The following is a 27,132-nucleotide window of genomic DNA, read 5'->3' as shown; positions in this document are numbered from 1 at the left end:
GACTTGGAAGAGAGAGAGAGAGAGAGAGAGAGAGAGAGAGAATATGTGTGTGTTCTCAATACTAACTTTACATGTATGTCACAATGTGTGTTTGTGAATGCAGGAAGATCTCTGCCCTGTCTAGATATGTCATACATTCATGTAACTATACTTTTAAGATAAGGAGAAGTTTCCGTTCTGGAAAATGAGACGTTTATTACGTTATCAAACGAAAACAGCAGGCGTGTAAAAGATGAAAGCAAAGCTAGAGAGGGGAAAGTATATATGTGTGTTTTCGTAATAGTTATACTGTGCCACAGTGTGTTTGTAGTGTGGATGTGTGCAGGAAGATCTCAGCTCTGTATGTCATTCAGATACGTTCTTAGACGATGATAAATTTCCGCTTTTTAAATGAGACGTCAAACGTCTAAAAGATAGTTTTAAACTAAAACTAAAAACGACGGGAGCTATGTTTTTCATCATCTATTATATGTGTTGGGGTATGTATTTTAAATCATTGTCCGAGGTATTTGAAAAAAAAACGTATCAAGTTAGCATTGTATTAATTAAGATAAGATTCGTTAGTTACGTATATGTGATATGCACAATTTTCCATGTCTCTGTTTAGCTCTATGGTTTATGATCTTTGAAAAGGATTAAATGTTCTCAGTTTCAATTTTATGCAGGAAGATTTATGGACAGCTACGATAAAAATGGGAGTTGAATGAGGAGGTGGTTACTCAGTTCTCCAAATCCCTCTAACTTTGTGTAAAATTGTGACCTAAGTTATCAACATATCAGTTCATGTTAGAGATAGAGAATTAAATAAATTAAACATATTATTCTTATTTTAAACAACACAAAAAATGATGCCGGGGCTAGAACTTACGACCTCTGGAACTCATTCTCCTAGCAGTGAGCGGCCACCGCTCTAACCACTGGGCCATCTAGGCAAGACATAAATCGCGCTTTCGATGACGAAGGGAAACTAGCACGCTGGTCGCTCACTACACGGTCGTTTGAGATACAGGTGGATTTATAATCTCTATCACAGATTGAAGATGAGTTTCATTTTATTTTAATCTGTCCATTTTATAAGGAAATAAGAAAGTTGTATGTAAAAAAATATTATTATGAAAAGCCTTCTGTTTTTAAACTTATTCAATTACTTTCAACAAAGAATATCAAAGAGTTGTGCAATTTGGGAAAATACTTATATAAATGCTCAAAATTACGATAAAATTATAATTAGTTTTTGTTTTGATAGTATACTCTTCATTATCCTGTTTACTTCTGTTATGTAAATTTTGCAGACTGCTGTGTGCACACGCAGTCTAATACAAGATTGTGATGGTCTTTCTTTTTTGTTTCTGTTTTTAAAAATTGTTTTCATATGTTTGTTCACTTATGTATATATGTTAAACCTATGAATCGTATGGTTCTTGGTAATAAACAATACAATACAATAAATGAAAATTTGAACCCCCGTTTTTAACTTTATTAACTCGGACAATTTTAATTAGCTAATTAACTTAATCAAGCGTGAAGTTGGCAGTCGATTGATTATTTTCTTATTTTGATCAATCCCGGCAGTATTTGACTACCTCATAATATTAAATTATTGATTCCTTATTACTTATATGATTTCAACAGCTGAATGATTAAATATTAAAACAAAAATTGATGATATGTATTGGACTAAATATTATAGAGTAGATCGTATCGTTATCACTAACAAAGACACTGGGAAATGTAAATGTATACATGTATTTTCATTTTTCCGAATAGATACAGCTGTACTGAGGATATGATTTGATATGATTTGTTGATTTAATACTAATAAATAATAAATTAATAAATTGCAAGCTTCAAGCAAATTTTCAAGCTTTTTTATGTTGAAATCCAAGGAATAAAAAATTTGAAAAAAAATAAAGCAACGGCAATTCAAAATAATGAAATACTTTTGAGAAGTAAACGTTTGATATTAATTATAGAGATATGCAAATATCGAATGTCTAGCGGTTACAAATATCTTTAATTTTTTTTCTTTTCCATTTGTACTGTATATTGGCAAGTAAATCATGTCTTGAATTCTCGAGAAGAAAGGGGACCAAATAAATAAATAAAATGCGTCTTCTTTGAATTAAATTGTTATTACGAATATCATAATTTTAGACATTATCTATAAGGAGCAAGTTAAAGAGACACACAGGGGTTTAAATCATAGAATTATGTAAAATGTGTTGCATGTAGTAATTTGATATCCATTGGGATCAGAGCTCGGTTTTACAAAATAACTTAAGACAGAGTCGTCAATATTTTCAGTCTCACAGAATGCTCTTAGAGTAACAAAAATTAAAAAAAAATATTTTCCCTTTCTTTTGATTGCTGTTCCTATATATTACAACCAACCAATATATATATATATATATATATATATATATATATATATATATATATATATATATATATATATATATATATATATATATATATATAATCATCTTGTAGTAAAACCTGTTTGCTTCTATATATAAATAAGATATTGTTCTTATTATAACTTTTTGAGTTCATTTTGAATTATTCTTCAGAAACTTCCTCAGTGCAAACAATAAAATTTATATGTTTTCGCTTAAAACGTATAATAATGATCCATATTTCCAATTTGTAGTTCTACCATTATTTGCAAGTAGAACGTACAGAGGTGCAGACAATTGGAAAAACGCAATTAATTCTTGCAATCTCAAGATATTTAATGCAGACAATTGTAATGGTGAACACAGTTCCAAAATCTGGCAACCTTTTGTACAAATAATGACCTATCCAATTATTACAAAAGGTAGGTAAATACACTTTATCGCTGTATATATGCAATATACTAGAGATGGATGTTTTGAATTCATTGTTCGCGAAATGACAATAAAAACGGTTGTTTTCAAACGAATGGTAGGGCTATGATCGGATTTTCACAGGTTGTCACAATTTAACGAGTCAAATAATTAAATCAAGCACAGTGATGGAGAAGAACAACATTACTAACTGCTACCATTTCTGTTGGTTTAATCAAACTAATAGGGAAGCGAATATAAAGACTCTACTTATGAAGGTATGTTAACACAATTTTGAAAATTTAGATATTGAAATTATCTTACCATTAAACGATGTGAATAAAAGACTCAATTTAAACTTATTTTAAGTATGAAAACATTTTGTGTACACGTATTTGACAGAAAACTATCCTTCAAGTTAGTTTTACATGCAATTATGTAACGTAATACATTTTACAAAAATCATATGTGTTTATATATATATTTGTTATATACATATATATTTTTGTTTGAAAAATTAATTTTGTTTTACATGCAATTATGTAACGTAATAAATTTTACAAAGATCATATGTGTTTATATATATATTTGTTATATACATATATATTTTTGTTTGAAAAATTAATTTTGCATCTTATTTGTCGCCAAGAATATTTAAAATTCAGAATGTTAACAAGACAAGCTTATTTTCGTGGTAAAGGTACCCTGAATATTAATTTCCATCGCATACATGTACTAGTTTTTATAAATTGGCTTAAAATGCAAAATAAAATACAATTAATGCCAATTATTATTAATTAAGATCAAACCGTGCAAACGATTTATTACCTTTGTAATATAATTCTACACAATCTGTATGATGTTAAAAAACAATCATGTGTATGTATGTCTTACATTTCATTGTAGGGAAATAGTTGTTCTTGTCTCAACAAATCTCTTGAAGACACCATTCCCCAGGGAGACACATCTTATACAGCAGTAAAATGCCAAGGTGACAACAGTTCGTATGCAGTATATGAAATCGACGTTTCTTACAGTAAGTTTTAATACTACGTAAAACTTCCTTCTCTTTTATTTGAATAATATTTAATATCTTAATACTTTTGTAAAACATTAATGAAAAAGAAATATACAAAGGGCAACATAACACTAAGCGGGGCAACATAAGTATCATGATGCAAAGGAATAATTAATGTTTTCGTACGCATGATCAAGCTTAATATCAATATGTACAGATAGGCAATCAAAGATAATAATATAAGATAAGACGGCTCTCTGGCTAATATACAGCGACCTCGGCTAATATAGGATGTGATATAAAAATAACATGTAATAATCTATCTATCTATCTATCTATCTATCTATCTATCTATCTATCTATCTTTCGTTCTATCTATCTAATCACAACAGTATCTTGATATAAATGACCAGAGCAGGTCGATTAACCATGCAGGAATTATCAGATCATAGAAGATGCGAAGCTTTAAAAAGCTTAACCTCCTTCAGCATCCAAAAAAGTATTATACGATGCACCATCAGTTCAAGTTTGGTGTAGATAGGACCAGTTATTACTTACATGTAGATATAGCCATCAAGTGGCACCTGCTTAAAAAACTTTAACCTGCTCCAACAACCTTATAATTAACCTGCTCACGCATTAAAAGTTTATGCTCAGATTCAGTATTCATGGAGGTTTGGTGAAGTTAGAACTAGTAATAGGTTAGATTTGGGGCCTGCTCCAAAACCTTTAACCAGGTACGAACGCCGACCCATAGGGTTAAGCATAAGCTTCCCCCTACTATGTCTCGGTGAGCTAAAAACGAAAAATGCTTTGGGATTCAGTTACAAAGCGAGTCTAAAAGCTAGTGTTTCAATTGTGCAATGGTGCTTATTTTTCAGGCTCAAAATCAATATGTGTCTGTTCTTTGATATGAATGTTGTTCTAACCGCATTAATACCAATAGTGCCGGGTAATGGTTACAATAAATTTCAATATAAATGTTATCACGCAATATACATGTGCACACTGAATATCATGTGCCACAATATGTTAGATGAATGTTAAAGTGACCACAGTTTTAAATATACGAGATAAATGTCGGAGAAAGATAAACTTCTTTTCGCCAGAATAAATAAAATGGGCCTCTTTAAAGTTTGCTGTACCCATGACGTCTCTGCTATTAAAAGGGGGGGGGGTACAAAGTTTTACAATGTGAGTAATTACATATTAAGATAAATACTACAATAAAATATCACCAAAAGTCATAGACAATTGTGTAAAAAAGGGAATTTTCAGCATCCCAAAAGAGCAGAGGGGGCTGTAACAAGTTTAAAATTAACTAGTAACAAAGAGTTCCAGTAAAGTTTGAACATCTCAAACCTTGAGAAATAATGAATTTATGACCATTTCATTGTTATCCAGATAACGAAATTTATCCTGCTAGAATATGTATTATCATTTATGAAACTAATCAGGTGATTCAGTCACGGATAAGCATTGTGTCTCTCGTGCATGCATAATTTTATATTATTACATGACATAACATGTACAATGTAAAAAATAGTCATTTTCATTTGGGGAATATCGTAAGGGTGGGAAGATCAGAGTTAAAAGTTTGTACATTGTTGTAACCTTTATATGTACTCCGTTTATTGCCACTCAGATTTCACAGCCAATCAGATCGCAGGATGTGGATCCGTGCAGCCCAGTGTGAAAAAAGCAACATTTAGTAACTGCAGTGAACAAAAAGGAGCATATTGCACAGGGCTTTCAAATAGTAAATATTGATTAGAAAAATAAAAAGCCAATATATTTCTGCAGAATATGGATGTTTTATTGCAATATAACAGTAATCATGTAAATGAGCAGTTCATAGCAATAAAAGCGGTCACCCTTACTTGAGGCTTGTCAGTTCCATATGATATCCTTTTTAAATATGCGTCTATATATTAAGGTGTTGATATTACGTATATTTTCATTACTACCATTGGTTACAATTTATCATCAATTTCAAGCATTAAATCGTGTGTTGTTGGTTGTCGGACTTAACAATTTGCCTGTTTATCAAATTTAGCGGACGGCATACGTCTGAACCAAAAAGAGAATATGACTTGGGACGATTTCAAAATTGAATGTGAAGGACATTTAACATCTTTAAACGAAATTAAAGAAAGAAATGTAAATTCAGAATCCTCGAATACCATTTTTCCTTCATCACGATTTTGGATTGGGCATCGTATATGGAGTTACATAAACTATCAATTTGGTAAGAATAAAACATAATTCCTTTATAATGATAATAATTGCGGTGCATGATGTTGATAAATGATAACGATGATGATGATGTTGATGATGATAGCATTGTGTGATTAAAAATTGTACACCTTTTCTTAATAAAAATACAATATCATTCACATTGATATCTTGTCTTAAATATATCTAGATCCAAAATTACTGACCACATCAATCAAGTGTGGCTACTATGACCCTGAACTAGGAAATGTTGAGTTTGGATCATGCCTGGAAAATTATTATTATGAATGTCATGAAAAAGGTATGCGTGGCTTTGTCAACATTTTAACTTAGACAATTTTTTTTAAATTTGATTGAAATAAACGTACATTTTTCTGCATCCTTATTTGACATTTCTTTCATTATTCTTTACATTCCCAAGTTCTAAACTTGATATAGTTGAACCAACTAGAATCTTCATTTGTACTGTAAATTATATTTACTATAAACATACAAATACTGTAAAATGTCAGGAGGACTTTTATTGTCTTTTTGTCTTCGCATATCTCTACATATTCCTCTTTATTTATCAATAAATAGAGAGTGAGAGTAGGTAAATATTGCTATTTCATTAACTTTAAAATACGTTGCATAACTAAAAATGTTAAGCACTATGCAGAAGTCTGACTCTTATCAGTCCGTGCGTCGTCATTAATCAATCACTGCTCATGCAATGATGCATTTTGATGCAGTAACTGTATCAAAAAGCTCGAGGAAGGTGAATGTACAGTTTTTTATTCACATGAGGAAAAATTGATTGAAACTGGTCAGATTGTGAATCGTTTTGTACCTGTGTATGCACGATCGGATTTCTTCAGAAATCGAGGAAAATTGCAACGCATAGCTGTTATATATAAATGAGTTGTATGTCAACGATGTACCATTCTTTTACATTCATCTAAATATAATATCAAAATGCAAGCTTTTTACTTGCTAGCTAATCTAAATAACACTCTGACGAATGAGGAACATTATCTCAAAGATACTTGTGACTCCCTTACTTACTGCCCGTGACACCATTGGCGTATAGAGCAGCAACGAGCATTCTCCATCCGTGTCTGTCATTGGATAGCTTTTGGATTGTGCCCCAGCTTTTATACGACTTCCACTGTCCGCCGCCAAGTGACTTTGGGCCTTCTTCTCTTCCGTTTTCCCTCTGGTGTCCAGAATAGAGCTGTCTTTATAATACTGTCCGATTCCCTCCTAAATACATGACCGAGCCAGTACCACCGTCTTCTGAAGATGACAGTGGTCATGTCCTCTTGCTGACACCTGTCGAGAAGGTCCTGATTTGAGATGATATTGGGGCAAAATAATCTTAAGATCCGTCTCGGAGACTTTGTATGGAAAGTTAACAGTTTGCTCAGATCAGTCTTTGTCATTCTCAAGCTCTGATCCGTACAAAAGATAGGTAAAATGCAGCTTTTGTTTAGTTTTAGTTTTGTTCTAGTGGTATACTGACTAAGTAACCTTAGGCTATCAGTTTGCAGGTTATTAAATGCTGCTCTTGCCTTGGATAGTCTCTGACTGATATCAGTCTCTGCTCCACTGTCTGTTGTTACTTCGATACCAAAGTACGTAAAGGTGTTGGTGCATGGGAGGATGTGATCTTCCACTTTGACAGCTGTTGGGTTGTTAACATTTAGGGTCATGGCCTCTGATTTTTATTGGTGTTTATCTTTAGCCCAATGCTTCCTGCGTATTTGTGGAGTTTGTTGGTCTTCTCTTGAATGTGTTGGTGGGAGTGAGAGAATAAGGCTATGTCCGGGTCTTCTAGTGCTGTAAATGTTCCCAATCTGATGCCTCTCGGGATGTCTGATGATGTATTCTTCATGATCCAGTCAATGGCTATAATGAAAAAAGTGTTGATGACATTACACAGTCTTACGGACTCCTGTTTAACATCAAACTCGATGATGGTGTTTCCAACTCTGCATCTGAAGTTGACATAAAAGATCTTGATAATATCTATCAGATGTTGTGGGATGCCATATGACCGCACAATTTTCCAGAGACTGTTCTTATGAATGCTGTCAAAGGCTTTTTCAAAATTAATAAAGTTAATATATAATTACCGTTACCATTCTGTACATTGTTCTATGATGTTTCTTATGTAAAGATTTGGTCTGAATCCTGCTTATTCTTTACGCAGTTTGACATCTACTGCTATGGATAGTCTGATGATGATTTTGGCCATGATCTTACTAGGGATGGAAAGAGGTGTTATTCCTCGCCAATTGTTGCAGTTATTCAGGTTGCCTTTTTTGGTATTTTAATGATGACTCCATTGTTCCATTCATTGGTATGGTTTTTAGCCGGGCTCTGCTGAAAACTGAGTCCTGGCTGTGGGCAGGCAAATCGCCAATGTTACTATAAATAGCACAACTTCAAATGTAAACAAAAAACCAAACAGTGTCAAAGTAAAAGCTTCCGCTATACTAAATAGTTACACAAAGAGCCACGTTTTGTCAAAAATGATGGCATTTTGTTTCTTTTTTTAATTTCGAGAGAATTGTCTATCTTTTTTAGTTTTCTTATTAATATCGTGTTTTAAAAACAAGACTATGCATTTTGGACACATACAATGCGCATGAATTTTCATTAACTACTTTGCTGCGCGTTGAAGAAATGGGGATTGAATATATAACGCTTGTTGCAAAATTCAAGGCAGCAACTATTAATTTTTTTCTATACTAGACAAACATATTTTTGTTTATAGCTGCTTACAAAATGTGGTCGCTCTCTGACGCTTTGCCGACAATAAAAGCATGAGAGAGAGAGAGAGAAAGAGAGAGAGAGAGAGAGAGAGAGAGAGAGCGAGATTTTCAGTCTTTACTACACTATGCATAAAGAGACATCAAAAGAGCCCGGCTTTCAGTACTTCAGTACTTTGATTCTTTCCCAGATGTCGTGAAAAATTGGCTGTAAATTTGTGGCTGTAAGGAAAGGTTCTGTTTTGAATAATTCTGCATTTAAGTTGTCTTATCCAAGGGTTTTTCCATTTTTAGATATTGTACTGCAGGGACAATCTCTGGAATTTATGGTGGTTCAATGCTGATGTTTAGGTCAGCTGCTGGATCACTGATATCAGATTCATGGGTTGGAGGTGGGCTGTTCAGGATTTCCTTAAAATGCTCTGTCCATCATTTTCCCATCTCTTTCTCTGGTGACAGTAGCTTTCCTCTTTTGTCCTTGACTGGTACATGTAGATTTGGAGATGGCCTATTCCTGCCACTCACTGCCTTTGTTATTTTGTAAAGGTTTCCTTGCTCTCCTCTACTTACTGCCTCTTCTGTTTGTGTTGCTTTGGCATCTATGTGTGTTATCTCTTATCTGTGCGTATAACCTTTTTTTACTTCCTTCTGAATTTCTCTGTATTCCTTTTGATGTGTCTCTAAGTTTTACTGATTTAGCCTCATTTACTTCCTTTTTGGCATCTCTTCTTGAGCCAATCATTTCCCATGTGCTAGGTGTTATCCAGTCTTACTCCGTTGTTTTTGCCTATATCCAATACATTTTCAATAGTTTCTATGTAGATGTTGCTGACCCCCCCCCCCCCCCACCCACTTTTTATCGATTGATGTTACTTGTATGTTGTTCTCTAGTTCCAAATTTCTAAGTATGTTACATGTAAACTTATTTCTGAGCATGATGTTGAAATCATTTCGTGTTTTGGTGTCTTTAAGTTTGTCCAAGTCGAATTTCTTTCTTGCCATGTTTTTCCCTTTCTGTTACGTAGTTTTAGTTTGATATTTGCTATAATCAGGTGGTGATCACTAACAACATCGGCAACTCTCTTCACTCTTTCATCCATTAAATATCGTCTTCATTTTCCATTTATCATGTTGTGATCAATCTGGTTTTTATCTATCATGCTTGGAGAGTGTCAGGTTAACTTGTAGATGTTTCAGTGAGGAAATAGTGTTCCTCTAATGACATACTTGTTGGTAGTACAAAAATCTGCGAGTCTCTCTCCATTTTCATTCATAATTCCATAACCATGATCTACCATTGCCCTGTTGTACAGTTTATTATCAACTCCGACTTTGGCATTCAAATCACCCATGATGATCTTAATATCATGGTCTAGTGTGTTGTCTAGTTCATGCTGTAGTTGTTCACAAAAAGCATTCTTGACCTTTTAATCTGCATCGTTTACGGGTGCATGGCATTGGAATATTGTCATATTGACTTGCTTTCCTCTAAGCCGTACTGTTAACATTCTATTACAGATTGGCTTCCATTCCATCAAAGACTTTTCAATCCCCTTTTTCAGGATAATAGCAACCCCTCATGACGTTGTCCATCTTCTCGACCAGAATACAATAGTGTTTCACCTGTTGTTGTTCGCATTCTACCTGAATCAGTCCATCTACTTTCACTAACTCCCAGCACATGAAGTTTGTATCTTCTCATCTCTGCTGTTATTTGTGCTGATTTTCCGATTTGTGCTGGTTTACCGGTGGCGTACATTCCAGAATCCTATTCTGATCTTGGTTTTGGCCGTGTTGGGGGCCTCCCTATTCATGTTCGTAGTTTCCCAATGGCTTTCACTACCTACAGTCACACTTGTTCCAGTGCTGGTCCTAAGGAGACTCTCATTCACAGGTATAGATTTGTTCCTCGTTACTGTTTCCGTAACAATACAAATGTACTTTTTTCTGAGTTAGGGTTGTTAGCCCTACTCAACTCCCTGGACTCGGAGAGCCAGTGGTTTTTCTGTCAGTGTGACCTTCCCATAGAAACCGGTTCCAGTTATTTCAAGGCGCCGGATACTCGCCTTTTGCCACTGCCACTTAGCTACTTAAGGATGACGTTTACTCAGAATGAAAAAAAATTCCACTGATGATAATGAAAAACCAACTAGTGTGGGTTATAGACCTTTTATTGTAGTGTTATTTTTCATTTTCAAAAAAGTAGGTCAATGACCTACTTTTTGAGTTAATGTCCATTGTATATTTTTGGAAAATTAAAGGAAAATCATCGAAAATTTTATACTATGATTGAGATTTTCTTAATTGTGAAAATAATACAAATTGCTCAACACTTTTGAAAATGAAAAACAATTTATGAATGGCAGTGACACTAAATACATACAAAGCATTAAGTTTTCCTTCACAATTTTTATAAATATTCCTGTCCGAATTTCCTCTATCACTTTTCAAATTCCTACCCATTTTTGATCCAATTTTACAAAAAATTGAATGATGATAATACAAAAACTCATGACATTGAACTTTATAACAATCCGTATGCGAGAACTCAAACCCTGAGTAAACGTCATCCTTAAGCATTACCAGGGCCACCACGAGGAGGTGTGGCACGTGACTGAATTGCTGACAAAACCTATATAGAGACGGTGGGCATTAACTCAAGGTTTTAAATGGTGAAACCTAGTGACATAAGTAACACCTCTTGAGACCCGTACCAGCATTTGACCCCAAAGATACTTGTAGTTATGATTATATATACGTTCGTCTCTTAAATTTCCCAAAAGTACAAATTAAAAGATATCGAGTTACCATTTTAACACGCATAAAGAGCGTGAGAGAATCTAGTATTAGATACTAAGTCCAATTCCACGGTCAAAGAAATATATTTACACCCACCAAGTATGATTCCCTCTTTTTTGTTACGAAAATTGGGTGTAATTTATAGCTCTGTATATACCGACGTATGGTGTCCTGATATGGCCATTTGCGTTAGCGCGACATCGCGTTCAGATAAACGAGACATCGCGCTAACACACAACACGCCGTCGCGCTAACGCAACTTTGCACAACACGCCGTCGCACTAACAAACAACACGCCGTCGCGCTAACGCAACTTTGCACAACACGCCGTCGCGCTAACACACAACACGCCGTCGCGCTAACACAACTTTGCACAACACGCCGTCGCTCTAACGCAACTTTGCAAGTTTCACAGTCTAGTAGGAAGCCGTGTCCGGAAATATCAAACTGCGCATGCTTAAATATGTATGCATTCACGCAAGCATGGATGAAAAATAAATAAAATGTACTTTGAAATATATATATTATTTTCATTTATCATCAATGCATATAAATAAAAATATAGTTACTAGTGTGTCACTGTATAAGGATATGAATTATTATAAAATCTACCAATTGAAACATTTACCTTAAATATCTAATAAAATTCATTAAATCAACAATAATATATTCATGACACATATACGTCGCAACCGGGGGGGGGGGGGGGGGGGGGGGGGTTTGCTAAGTTATACCTTACCATTAGGAACATAGCAGAATAGGGGGTTCAGCCCCCCCCCCCCCTTTTTTTCGCAGGAAACATAATTGTTCCGTAATGTACGTTTGAAAGATTTAGAAGTTTGAGTAAAAGGAATAACCCCCAACCCCCCCACGGATTAGGATTTTCATGATTTTGGGAATAAGGTTTTTTTCTCTCAATATTTCTGAGGATCAGTCTAGCCCCCCACTTTCAATTTGCTTCCGACGCCACTGTGACATGTTATATACCTGTAATTTTACATTTTAAAATTTCTTTGCTTTGATAATATACAGAGCACCTAATATGAATTTGTGACATGTACATGTTATAAATATATCATTGCTGAATTAATTAATTACATCAAATATTTAAGGTAAATTTATCAATTGGTAGATTCATTAATAATTTATATGCACTCTAGCATATCCTTATACAGTGACATACTAGTAACTATATTTTTATTCAAATGTATTGATAATAATTGAAAATAATATATGTATTTCAAAGTACATTTTATTTATTTTTCATCCATGCTTGCATGCAGGCCTACAAATTTCAGCATGCGCAGTCTAATATTTCCGGACACGACTTCCTACTAGACTGTGAAACTTGCAATGGTTGCGTTGGCGCGACGGCGTGTTGTGCAAAGTTGTGTTAGCGCGACGGCGTGTTGTGCAAAGTTGTGTTAGCGCGACGGCGTGTTGTGCAAAGTTGTGTTAGCGCAACGGCGTGTTATGCAAAGTTGCGTTAGCGCGACGGCGTGTTGTGTGTTAGCGCGATAGTGTATTGTATGTTAGCGCGATGGCATGTTTGTGCAAAGTTGTGTTAGCGCGACGGCGTGTTGTGCAAAGTTGCGTTAGCGCGACGGCGTGTTGTGTGTTAGCGCGATGTCTCGTTTATCTGAACGCGATGTCGCGCTAACGCAAATGGCCCTATCCGGACACCATACCGACGGGACTGAAATCTACACGCCCCGTTTATCGATTGGACGAAACCTTTAGTAACCTCAGAAAAATCACGGACTGCACGAAATAATCACGTAATGTTGACATCAGACTCAAATTCCGATAGACGGCGATTTGGCTGTTTCTTGCTTTTTATAAAACACTGATGTAAAGTATCAATAATTCAGTTAAATTCACTTACTTACATTAATTTGTTGAAAGAAAAATGTAAATATAAACAATAAAATGCTTTCTTTGATGATTAATGCCGGTTATGAAGGTAGCGATTATTGCAGAAAAATTACATCCCGTCGCCGCTACATTCATATCACCAAAGGACGCATTTTATTGTTTAAATGAATGAAATGCTAAAATACCATTAGCCTGTTACTATACCCTGTCCCTAAGTTTCTGCGTCCATCACTTTTTTGACGATTTCTAACGAAAATAAACATACCTACATGTAAGTAATTTACATATATTATTTTTTTAGATGAAACGAAAGGCGAAACAACGCAAAAAATTGTTACAAGTACTGAAAATCCACATCAAAAATCAACAAAAGACAAAAGACAGTCAGAAATGCAGGGTTTGTAAGAATTTAGATATTTCAAATTCACGTAACGACATTTTGCATGGTGTATTGTCGGGTTTTTTTCAAAGAAATTCAAATACACGAGTTTACTAGTAAATCGCAATTTGTTAGAACCTTTCCATGATGAGGAATATTGTCAACGAAATATTATTCAGCATACAGCAAAACAAAGTTAACTCATTTATCTACGGCTCTATCACACCATCCTCTGAGAAAAAAAACTTTTAGCAATCTGAATACATTCTAAGTAAGATGTCGGAAAACCGTTGTGTATGTTTTTTTTTTTGTTTTCCTTTTCTTCTCATTACATTAAAAATAATAGTTTCAAACATGTTTATTCCAATGGGAGGGGTAGGGTTGTGTTCCCCTACATTTATGCTCCGATGCACCTTATTTGCCACGCTAATGTTTTAAATAATAATTATAAATGTGAAAATAAATAGGTGCATGAATATTCATAACAACAGATTACTTATAATCATGCATTCTCTTCTTTCGTAATCCATGAAATTTCCTATAAAACTCATAATTAACTGGGAAACTAGATTTAACCTTTTTTTGCAAAATAAGCTTTCGTAAGAAATTCATCAATTATTCAAAGATAATATATATAGTGTCGAATATATTACAAAATAGATGCTTTTAAAATGTAAAATATTTTCAAAAGTCGAGTAATTCAGTTGCATTTTTTAGCGCCCAATCAAATTACTAATATAGTGATTGGTGGAATTGCTGGAACAGCCACTGTCTTGCTTATTTTGCTGATCATAATTTATATTAAGAGGTAAGAAATCAGCATATTTAATGACAACCCATTTAAAACACTTTATTATGAAAATCAAAAATATTCTCAGACTCCGTAAGTTGTTTATTCATCAACATTTTAGAAAGCGGGCAAGACATATTCAACCAAAACCAGAACCAAATGAACACCAGCTTATCGAAAAACCAAAACAACCCGTCTATGATGAAACTCATCTTGAAAATGACTATGATCATCTACATGAGCACCAAGACACTCACAATTTAGGAGATGTCAATGTGTATGACGTAAGCAAATCATGTGCTGATGTCACCAATATCGGTAGTGATGTCTATAATACATCCAAAGATTTTGACTGCGATAAAACTTACGATTATAGTACCCACAATAATCTAGGCAAAGTAGACAACAGTATCTTGAACAACGACCAATACGGTACCATTCCAGCTGGCACGTAGTATCGTATTTGGGTGGGAAATGTCATTTTCTGTTTTCATTCAATTTTTAACTTTTCGCCAAATCTTTAAAAGTTTTCTTATTTGAATCATTCTTGCATAACTGCACATAATCTTGCCAAGGCTCGGGGATAGAGAAAACACACAACTCATGGATAAAAATCCTACACCATCCAAATTATGAGAGATCCTATATGTTAATTTATATAGGGATACTGAGAATAGGCTAAATTGCATATTTTTCTTGCTTTCCTGTTTCCTAGCTCAAATGAAAGTATGATATAATTGATTTTATGTCGCCCTTGTTTTAGAACAGGAAAATTAACAAAATTAACTTCATTGAAGTCAGAGGCAGCCTTTCTTCCATTTTTTCCTTTCTCCACAAAGTGAAGATTTCCACTAAGTAATTCCATAATTATATTTTCATGTTTTATGATACTTTTTTTTAGATATAACGTGTTCAATTGAAAATATATATCTCTATTCGTAAGCATTCAAATGAATTTTGCACGCTATTTTAAAGAAAATTCCAAATGTTTTAGCTCCGACAAGAGCCTGGTACATGTAATGTACCCTGAATTTTTAGGAATTAACAGGTTTAACTGTAAATAAATAAGAAATAATATATCAAAGAAAATTACATGTATATCAAATTGAGGAACATCTCGTGTGTCCTTAATTGGAAAGAAAAAAATGGACAATTGACCATTCAGGTTGTTTACTTTTCCATTTATTCAATGGTGCATTCAGTCCTCACTTTATAAAAGCATTTATTTAAAAACACTGGATTTCCCACCATGTTCACTGAGTCTTGGGTTTATCAATCTTTCCCAACACTTTCCTTCTCTGTCCCAGCATATGAGTGTAGAGTTGAGGGAAAACTGTTAAGCAAAACGAAACGAAACAGTAACAGATTTGCATGAAAAGCAGCATATCAAAATACTACAGAAATAAGCTCTCTCTCTCTCTCTCTCTCTCTCTCTCTCTCTCTCTCTCCTTACCTGGAATATACATGATCATAAAGAAGACAAGGAAATAGAAGTAGTTAAATGCAATGTTGGCTGCATTTGGCAGTTGAAGGTAATACAGTTTCTTGTCATGGACTTCTTTTAGACTGCTATAGACAGTTATAAGTTCTCCCTGGAAAAAAATGTTAAATTCAATCAAATGCTCTAAAACACACAAGATCAGACGACTATTTCATACTTCTGTTTATTTTTGTGCTATAATCTATAAAAAGTGATTAATGTTCTTAGTTTGAGAAAAGTTGCACCAAGCTGTAGACACCATGGGCCAACATATGTGATTGTGTTTTATTTTTCTGGACACAACTTGTGTGAACATGTTTTTTTTTATGTTGATTTTATTTTTTCATTGTTCTCCTTTTTCGCATATGCTTATATATTTACATTCTACTGTGTTTTTCCATTAAATTCTGTGATGTTTAAATGCCTCTAAATGCAACAAGTAGTCAAAGGTCAAATTGACGAGTTTTATTATGACGTCACAAACGTTGAACGCTGTAAACTGCAACGTCACAAGCGAAAATCAAAGTTCACGCTTGTGGCTGTTATTGTGGCTCTTCCATCAATATTAACTTACCCTTAGGATAAGATAGGAATTTTAAGGTATGAATCACATTTGCAGACAAGGCAAGAAGTTAAAAAAAATGTAAATATAAGCATTGAATCCTGATTTTTTGAAGTATACACTCTCATAACTGCAGCGGTGTGTGCATACAAATTGAGTAACGCGCGTTAGCGCGTTACTCAATTTGTATGCACACACCGCTGCAGTTATGAGAGTGTATACTTCAAAAAATCAGGATTCAATGCTATAGTATATAATGTTAGCTTTTGGGGAAAAGTGCTGACTTTTACAGACTCATCTGGCTGTAGTGTATATTTTTTAAAGAATACTTTTAATTTATATTTAAACCAATACCAACCTAACCTCAAACCCTCTCCCTCAACCAAATCTGCTCCTTATTCCTTCAGAATTTTTTTTTTGAATACCTGAATTGATTCCTTCAGACATAAAGAAATTGATAAAATGTACTGCAGTTACCCATTTTGAATAAGGATGGTGTTCTGTCTCCCCTCATTCTGAGCATTTTTTTCATATTACCCAAACACTATTCAATATATTAAGATTCATTCTCACAATTGAAATTGTTCAAGCTCTATGCTCTTTACATAGGATGACTTAGGAAAACATATAATGATCGATTATCATCAATTCTTTTCTTGTCAAATAATGCAGATTTGGATGCCAGTGTCAGAATCAACTGTAAAAGTTAGGGCTTCTCAAAAAACGTCAAACAACACTTTACCAAATGGTGCATGCAAATATTTCTTATTTATGAGATTTTGTTAACTTATTATTCTATTTTTTTTTATTGTATTATTGTCATAAAAAAAAATTTAAAATTTAAAAAAAAAATAGATATATTCAGGATTATTCTTTTTTCATACTTACTGTTACTCCTATGGGATACAGGACAATGAAGAAGGTGTACCTGAAATAAAAAAATTACATTTCAATAGAATCTGATTGAGCTTACATGTTCAAGTTTTATTGATAAGAATCAGACATAAAAACAAACATAGTCACAAAGGGGGTAATGGAAGCATGAGGCCAACCTTTAAAAAAATGTTTGTTTGAAATTGCTGCCTAGAGGTTTCTAGGCCCAGTAGGGAGGGAGGGAATTTTTTTGGTAAAACAAATAAAAATCTCCACATAAAATTTTATCAGCAGGGGATAATTCAATAAGGCAGGAGGCAATTCCAAACAAACAAAATTTCATTTTGGCCTGAGTGTATGCATGTGTACTGTACGAGTGGGGTTAGGAGCAGAATTGCAAAGAAACATTTTTTTTGGCATTTTCTCATGAGTAAATATACATTTAAAGGCAATCCATTCCATAGCTGTATTGGAAAATAAAGGAACTGCTTGAGCAGTTTAGTTCATTTAAACCCCCTTGAACCCAAACTTAGAACATAACCCACTTTTTCATCCAATCAGCAGTTGCTAACTATTCTATTAAGTGATGTTTTTAACCGTTAAGAATTTCTCTAAATTCAAGGCGAAGTCATATTTCGATTGACAGCTAACAGAGTCGTAAACAAAAGAGAGATAATGCCTGACTGGTGCAGAACGTTTGATCAGCCAATGAAAAAGTGGGTTATGTTCTAAGTAAGTTAGATTATATTAAGTAAAATTTACGCAAATAAGATATGATCTAACTATTACATAGATAGGACTGTACACCTGCAAACTCTGAATGGGTAATCAACTGCATGTACCCGTAATACCTGTACATACATGTATATCAGCATACAACTTCTAGACTTACCGACACCATACAATAAGATATGGGACACCTCCAAGTAGTGTAAAAAAGTAGAATGAATATCGGATGATTTCCGTGATTGTCCAAGCAGTTACAAACAAGAGGACCCCATATGAACTTTGAGACTGTAAATAGAATTAGTCAATATTTGTTTATGATTTCATCATGCGAATTGACATTATCCATCATAGAACATAAATTGTGGCAAAGAATACTTTTTACTTTGGCAGCCTGATAAACAAAAGTATATTTTCAGTTAATGTCCCAATACAGTCCCAATAAATTATCAATCCAGTTGATAGAAATAGACAGACTTGGCAAGGGACAGTTTTCAAAAGCACATGAAGACTTTCCATGTAAATATGACAAATAACTAAGTCACCAGTAACTGATATCTCTAATACACGTACTGTATTGTACAAAATAGTACAATATGCCATTGATAAAGGTAATCATAAGACTTACCGATGGAACACTGTAGGTAATTGCCCAGGTGAGAAAAACTCTGGAGAACACCTGGAAGGCTGTAAGCACCACATTGGACCGCACCAACCCCAGAGCACAGTGAAGAATCTGTCACAGGTTCAGTGAAGTACAGCAATAAATCTTTTTACACTTTGTCTATATTATGTTCAATCTTACATGTACATTGAAAAAGTACCAGGGATACAGCAGTTCAATATTTGAACAAATTCTCACCAATAATTTGTGGTTTGCAAAATCAGTGTGCATATTAAATCAAAGAACTCTAAAATAACCTTCATTTTGTCATGGAAACTTTGTAGTTAAAAAATAACTAATGGTGAATAAAAAAAATATAAAAATCACAAATTAAAAAAAAAATGGAATGCATAATTCTGTTTAATGCACATCACATTTATGAAATTTCTGTATATAACTTGACTTACCTCTAAAATTGCTGCCGTTTGAAAAATATTCAGGAAAGTTGCGACTTCGTCATACAATCCAGCAACAGTTTGTTCGAAGGCCATGTGATAGACTAATTTAAACATTAAGAGTGTCCATCTAGAAATAAATAAAATAAGATGAATGACAATGAAAACACAAAGACTCTTTCAGAGAGAATTAATCCCACTTTTACATTTATGAAGATACATGTACATGCACAGTATGGTATTCTCAAGTTAATTCAGTATATACATTTACTTATCTTTATAAATATTACACTGAAACCAACCTGGGCATAAGACACAGATTGGATATCAAAAGTGAACCATATCACAGAAGACGACCCCAACAAGCATTAGCTGGGTTCAGTTTAATATACTAGAATTGTCAATTAGGAGTATACAGACAGCAGGTTAGTGTTCATTGTTTTTTGATATATGCATGCATTTATGTTAAAAATGAAGAAATAATGGGTCTTTACGAAAATATAGGGAAACTGGAGTCGAAATATGGGTCGAAGCCTAAACCGTCTCTGGTTCCCACATTTACACATTTTCCAGAATCAATTAATTTAAAATATGAGGGCTTGCGAAGAGACGTGGATGTAGGCTATGCCTGTCCAGTGTCCACTTCTCAAAATAGAAAAGCTGGGAGGAATGTGACAGTCTAATTGGTTCAACTGTCATTGTCAGATAGCTGAGTTGTTATATTACTTGACTATAGATTAAGGCCAGTCCTACTTTTGAATCCTGGTCTGTTCCAAGTCATCTTTCACTCAACAATAGATGCATACTTAAATGCATTTTTTAAAAAAATAATTAATTATACTTGACAGTTTTTTCTATTTCATTCAGTACCGAATTGACTATAGATGTGTAAATGCCTAAATGAACATGTGTCGATTTGACTGTTACCCAGGGAGCAACCCTCCCCTCAAAGGAGCACACTCAGCACAGAATAAATCAATAATGCTACACATTGCAAATATGAAACAAATATTTCATATTTATCTTACCCTATCATCTGCAACACATTGTAAGCAACAAGATACGCGACAGAAAGACCATTTTCAGGTTCTGGACTTTGAGTCGGAGCTTTTTTCCCTGGCGTCGCCATGATGCAACGAGGATGTGAGTAAAAGAAAAAACCTTTTACGAAGTAAAATAATTTTCTTCTTTCTTTTTTTTTTCTTGATGTACGTCCTTATTCTGTAGTGATTATTTTTTATTAATTTTTTACATTGTTTTCGTTTGACATAAATAACACATATTTATATATTCAAAACACGATTAAACCTTTATATTTTCCGGGATTATATATTCAGCGAATGAGTGGTGTCTGATTTTAGATTATTTATCAACTTCCGTAATTTCGGAAACAGGATTTATGTGTATGTGAATGGTAAAGTCTAGAGAGCACTCGGGAATCTCGCACTTTGTTTGATCACGTGGTTCACCCCGGCGACGAGCTGTGTTGAAAACTGTTGTTCCTAGTTTTTCCCATAATGATGGAGTAATTTCGAGACATGGATTGATGAAACCAATTTATACGAACGCATAAAGTAAAAATGAGTCACGTTTACGAAGGGTAAGTTGATGAACAGGATTTCTGTAATGTTAATCAATGCATTGATAGCTTCAAGTAGATTATATATCTGTAAATTTTAGTATTGAAAAAATAAGGTGTCTACTTTTAACCATAATGGAGTATGGGCATGGGTTCATGAGATGAAATCTAATTTAAACAAAATTATTGAAATTAGGTGCACCTCTTTGAACATGTTGAATGTACCATTACAATTATTATGACCGAATTAAGTTGAAGATAAGATAATTAATTTTTATCAGTTACAAATATTGCTAATATTTTTAAAGACACTAACAATAAACCTTTATTAAGAAATATTTTGAAATGAACATTTTACACATTGATTAAATATACCACTGACAAATAAAGTCTTATTACCCGGTATCTATAGAGTGACCTTCATAAAAAAAATACTTGGTGAATTTTCAATATAATTTTTAAACATCAAATCTGGGGAATGAACCCCATGCATTATATAGATTTTACTGCCTTCATATTCTTATTAAATTGCATGGTTTTATTAACCTCCGGTATATGGTCTGGAAAAAATAAAAAAAGCTTGATTTTTTTCATGATGTACTTTTTTTAATCATTGGTTTTATATATTGATCGATATATCTTTCAAAAGTTCGATCATTTGTTTTCTATTGTACATAAAGATCTTTTAATGCAAGTTTTCTCAAAGGAAACCTACATGACAGAGATATATATGATGAGTATATTCATAATGGGTCAGTTTAAATTTATAAACACTGCAGGATGGAGATCATCGACTGTCTAAATTCATTATGAATCTTTCATTGACAAAAACTTAAATTTTAGTTATGCAAGTTAATATCTTTTTTGAGGTGTTAATTAATTTAGATACAGTTCTGAACACAATTCCCAATGTTACCGGTAATATTAGCTTTTCAGACAGATACCAGTAGCTTAATTAATGTAAGGGCAAGTTATCATGTTAGCAGTATACATAGCGTATTTGATTCATTTTATTTAAATATCTGCTGCATGCATGATTAATTGCATATAAAATAAACATGCAGTGTTATTTACATTTCAAGTCATTTGTGTATTCAGGCATTCTCTCTTCACACAGGTCTCATAAAACATTAAATTTTTTATCATTTTTTACTCAGAAAATATATAGTTAATGAAGCTTTGATTAATATTTCTCCTTTTTAAAATCAATAAATTTATAATAGGGTGAACTTGGGGTTGTTTTTAATGTTTTACAGGAGAGAGAGAGAGAGAGAGAGAGAGAGAGAGAGAGAGAGAGAGAGAGAGAGAGAGAGAGAGAGAGAGAGAGAGAGAGAGGAGAGAGAGAGAGAAGGGAGAGAGAGAGGGAGAGAGAGAGAGTTTGAGAGAGTTTTTTACATCGCATGACTATAAACTCTTTAAGTTTCCCAAGCATGCATATATAAAATGCCTAATGTTGATATAGACCAAACAATGCATGTCTGTTTTGGTTTCTATGTTTAACTTCGAATCAATCAATATTTGCACCAACAACCAGTCGGGGGTATGTTTAGCCTGTAATTTTGAGTCTCCTAGTATCATGCTACTTAGAATAGGGGGTCGCTGATTTGAATAATTTGTTTGATAAATCGTCACACAAGCCAGGGAGCAGATTTAGTGTGTTGAGACCTTATCACTGCTAAGGAGATTAGGTGGCTGTAGGATATCATGAAAATGAATGCTCCTGAGTTTTATGAAGAATCAATTACTTCAGAATTAAATGGATATTCATGGAAAGTTTACATGATTTTGATGTTTAAATCATAGCATAAACATGTTACATGTATATGAATTACAAATAATTGAAAATCATTCTGAAATTATAATAATATGCTTTGCAACTTAATTCTCTTTATAGTCATTGATTCATCTAGATAACTTGACAAAGACGAATGTCAGTATATCATATAGTTTTAAAAAAGGTATATGTACTTATAAACATGCATGCATGCGTAGATCGATCTATCAATTACCCCTTACATGTAATATTTATGTTATTGTGTTAATATGTAGCTACACATAATATTTCACTGTAAATTATTGCAAAGCTGATGAAATAGTTTTTATTTTGTATATTAAGACCATGCACCTTAAAAACAATGGTTGTTTGCCCTCATGATCAGATACAATGTTCAAACTTAAGCTTGGTAAGTTGGAGAAAAATTATTTCATTTTAACGAAGAGAGAAATAAGGTCTTCAAACAACCAGAATTATGATTGGATATGATAGAGACAAAAATATCTTGAGTGTGGTAGTGAGACATTTGGGCGGTCCAGAAACTGAAACTGAGGCAAACAAATCTTTGTAAAAATATCTTAACAAATATAGTACAGACTACTTTAAATTGATTTCATGAATGTGACTCAATCAAGTGTTAGAACTCCCTCTTCTGAAGCCTGAATACATGGGCTTTTATTAATTGGTTTTATATTATCAATTTTCTAATGATCTGATTTTTTTTGGGTATGAAACAGGCCTCTGGCCACCTACAACAGCCTGACGGACAGGAACCTGTCAGGGTACTTCTCCAACACCCGCATGAGAAGACACCTTCGCAAGGCCGGACTGGTATGAGCTCAGTTCTACTGCACAAGCATGCTATGTATATTTAATTAAGAGAGAAACTTTTGGACATTATCAAATCTTTTAATACCCTTTATCAGAGTTCTTGAAATCTTTTTTCCACTGTCAGTCATTTGGACTGACAACCATCAGGGGTTTGTCAGTCCAGACTGATTTCTGTCAGTCCAAACATTTTCAATAGAAAGATGAAAAAACTACATGTACGATGTATATTTGCCTTCTTATTTCTCTCATTTTTACCTTAATTATTCTGATTTCTCCTAACTTTCACATTCTGGCCCCTGATAACATTCTTATTTATCACTTCATTTATTATTTTTATTTCCTTCCCTCTGTAATTATCAACTTTCTTCTTGTTCTCTCTTTCTCATTCTCTTTCTGCACATCTTATATGTAACTAGGGCTCGGTTGTCAGATAGCGGAGTTCTTATTATTTCCCGAAAAAAATTATAAATGATTACATTGGGATTTTTGTGTGTGTTTTTCTGTGTATTGCAATAAAAACATTCACTGAAAACCCTGTTTCGGTGTATGCAATGTACATTGAAAAAACGTACCGAGACAACACTCGCCATCTTTGATTTATATAGGGCCCTCAGTTCACGCTATGTTTTAAACAAGTTCTCCAATTTTCCCCATGATTTCTGACGAAATCTAGGTTGGAAAATGATTGAAAGACTTATTCCTATTGTCTGACTACATCTGTTAGCTGCATTATAAACGCACCGTTTCAATATGTACGAAATACTCGCCAAACTTATCGAAAGCAACGGAAGTAATAATTACTGAGGTGTTCCGAAAATGTATGATAAGTCTAGAGAGCGCGAAAAAAATGCGGAAAAACTCCTCTAGATTTATCCTATGCGTTCGGATATCCTCAGTGATTACACAGAGGCTAGAGTTTTCATCATATTTCTGTTGCTTTTGTACGAAAATTAGTTATATTTTCGCAAGTTACTCTGTCCATATCTACCGGTCATTTGGACTGACAGGCAACCTCAAGTAATCGGTCCTTGGTTATTTTTATCGGTCTTGCCGACAGGACCGAAAGATTTCAAGAACTCTGCCCTTTATTATTTTTTTTAACCAGATTGATAATTTGCATATAACTCTACCAAAAAAAAAAGTGAAAAATAACTTGTATTGATTCGTATACTAGTATTAAAGTATGTTTTTTTCATAAAATTTTTGATATGGCAAACATTTGTTTGCAGTCACTGGAAGATAAATTTTGTTTCAAATGAAGAAAATTACTATACGGGTCATGTTAAACATGAAATTATATGAAAATTCAATTTTAGGTGAACAAACGCGGGGAACTGTTATCAGAAAATCAGTATAGACTCAACATGGCTAGAAAAGAGCACAAGAAGCATGTGAAGGACATGTTAGCTCAGGCCATTGTACACAAGTCGCTGGACATGGAACGCACCCGGCAAGTGGAAATCCGGAGAAAGCTGGAGGAGATTGCCAAGATTGAGCTCGTTAGAAGAGTGAGGGTAAGAGACTTAAGAATTACATAGGCCCAATATCAGTGATGGGAAAAGGGAGGAAAGAATTGTGATTTATATATTCATTTATTCTAGCATCATCATCATTAGCTCAGAATTTTGCAACCTATAAATGTTTTAAGTGAGCAGGTTGTGAAATTGAAATTTTTTGAATGATCAAAATTTTAAAGAAGACAATAAAGTTTTTATGATACTCTGACCAGCATATGAAACTGATTGAACACAGCCATTAATGGAATGGAACATTTACGATAAGAGTGCATGTTACTGCTTAGGATGTATTCATGTTCAGATGTTTGGGATGTACAATACATATATCGTTGTGTTTTAACATCTGTCACAGTCTGAAAGAGCAAGCATGCTGAAGAAAACTCCATGACTAGCTCCTATATAAAATATATCTGTGTTATTTACAACTAGGATAAAACAGTGGTTAAGGAGGAGAAAATTGGTAGAAATCGTTATCGGGTGAGAATGAAATTCACACATTTGATTGCCGGTGTCTGCAAGTAGTCTATCATATTATATACTATGGGTGACAATTCAAGGTCTTCTGCAGAGTCACTAGCAGTACAATTTCAATGAAGTATACAGTGATCTGTAGGACTCAAGTTAATGTCAAAAAAGCAGTGTAATATTGCTATGCATGTTAGATAGTTTGCATCTGCTAGGTTCATTCATGTACAATTGCAGTAACCGAATCCCGCCAGTTTGCTTTTTAAGGGTATCTGGTGTCACTATGGAAACATTCCTGCTTCAGAGTTATCTCCCTGTAGACACATCACTAATTTTTATCCTGCTGTACGTCATATATGTATAATATCATGACATGTATACAAGGGACAGAGCAAATTGCATGAATACACTAGCTCATACATGGTGAATAAAATCCCCCGACATTCAACATATTTATTCGAATGCATATTGTAATATACATGCATGTGCATAACCAATTTTTATAGATATTTAATAGAATATATATATTATATCCATCAAATTGAACAGTGCAGATCTTTTTTTAAAAAGTGTGTAAATTTCATTTTCCTACACATATTTGTGTCATGTGCACTGTTTTGCAGATGAGTACTGTAGACAGTTCAGATCAATGCCTTAATGCTTCATGGTAAACAGAATTTGTTCCTCAGGCCTGCAAAATATCTATTGATATGTTAAATCCTCATCATTTTAATGTGCAAGATTTGTCTGGATTATTATTTTTTCATGAGTATATCTTATCAGGGCCCAAAGACTATTGATTTTATCACAGTAGTGATTAATTTCTTAGTAACGCAGGACTTTGGTGCAGGAAGAAAATTCAATATGTTCTCTTTAGTTCTCGTTTACTTGCAACCTAATTGTACGCCAGGTATAAGTTCCATAGAGACTCTCCATTAGAATTACATTTACTAAAATTGTAGGTATGTCAGGTTTGTCAATAAGTTTTATTGCATGACAATTAGTATGACTCAGAGTCATTATGTAAAGTTTCATCAATTTACACATGCTGATGTTCGATCAATATATTAATTGAATTCATGAGTAAATTGCGTGCAGGAAATGATTGAATTATAGGAATGTGCGTTGCATTTTAGTAAATGACTTAATTTGTCAAAAGATTAGAAATTAGATATTAAATAAATGCATGTAGCTTGGAGATCGATGTTAACCCATACAAAAAAAAGTTACACTTAGTCATAACTTTTCTGTAACTAAAGTGTAACTTTTATGTACCCAAGATTTGGGCACATAAAAGTTATAACTTTTTTGTACCTAGATTGGACTTAAACTTTTTGCCCTATAACTAAAATGTACCTACATGGAACTTAGAAATTTCTTAGTATAACTAAAATGTACCTACATTGAACTTAGAAACTTTTCAGTATAACTAAAATGTACCTACATTGAACTTAGAAACTTTTCAGTATAACTGAAATGTACCTACATTGAACTTAGAAACTTTTCAGTATAACTAAATTGTACCTACATTGAACTTAGAAATTTCTTAGTATAACTGAAATGTACCTACATTGAACTTAGAAATTTCTTAGTATAACTGAAATGTACCT

The 27,132-nt window shown here is 33.7% G+C and overlaps 3 protein-coding genes across 7 annotated transcripts in view; 2 read left to right on the top strand and 1 right to left on the bottom strand.

Annotated features, from left to right (window-relative positions):
* The first annotated feature begins 214 nt into the window (after positions 1–214).
* Positions 215–15,765, top strand: LOC128163926 (uncharacterized). Its single transcript, XM_052827622.1, has 10 exons — positions 215–479; positions 2,651–2,818; positions 2,952–3,085; positions 3,714–3,843; positions 5,471–5,584; positions 5,882–6,073; positions 6,251–6,361; positions 13,789–13,884; positions 14,584–14,674; positions 14,778–15,765. Exons 1-10 carry the CDS (start codon positions 449–451, stop codon positions 15,109–15,111), a joined length of 1,401 nt encoding a protein of 466 aa, XP_052683582.1. The 5' UTR covers positions 215–448; the 3' UTR covers positions 15,112–15,765.
* Positions 15,766–15,816: 51 nt separating this feature from the next.
* LOC128163936 (very-long-chain (3R)-3-hydroxyacyl-CoA dehydratase 2-like) lies at positions 15,817–20,529 on the bottom strand. The gene is made up of 7 exons (XM_052827630.1): positions 20,385–20,529; positions 19,369–19,486; positions 18,926–19,033; positions 18,464–18,585; positions 17,587–17,626; positions 16,110–16,248; positions 15,817–15,989 (listed from the first exon to the last, which is right to left on the bottom strand). Exons 1-7 carry the CDS (start codon positions 20,483–20,485, stop codon positions 15,910–15,912), a joined length of 708 nt encoding a protein of 235 aa, XP_052683590.1. The 5' UTR covers positions 20,486–20,529; the 3' UTR covers positions 15,817–15,909.
* Positions 20,530–20,796: 267 nt separating this feature from the next.
* LOC128163884 (glutamate-rich protein 3-like) overlaps positions 20,797–27,132 on the top strand; it is a 32,851-nt gene continuing 26,515 nt past the window's right edge. For all 5 annotated transcript variants that reach the window (XM_052827598.1, XM_052827591.1, XM_052827583.1 and 2 more), the window contains exons 1-3: positions 20,797–20,956; positions 23,447–23,540; positions 24,857–25,054. In XM_052827598.1, the coding sequence (XP_052683558.1) occupies positions 20,937–20,956; positions 23,447–23,540; positions 24,857–25,054 (312 nt within the window). In that variant the 5' untranslated portion in view covers positions 20,797–20,936. The remainder of the gene's footprint in view (positions 20,957–23,446; positions 23,541–24,856; positions 25,055–27,132) is intronic.

This window comes from Crassostrea angulata, chromosome 1, assembly GCF_025612915.1.
Source record: "Crassostrea angulata isolate pt1a10 chromosome 1, ASM2561291v2, whole genome shotgun sequence".
NCBI classification, from domain to species: Eukaryota; Metazoa; Mollusca; class Bivalvia; order Ostreida; family Ostreidae; genus Magallana; species Magallana angulata.
Note: the sequence above shows the minus strand (reverse complement) of the source record. Positions and strands in the feature narration are given on the sequence as shown.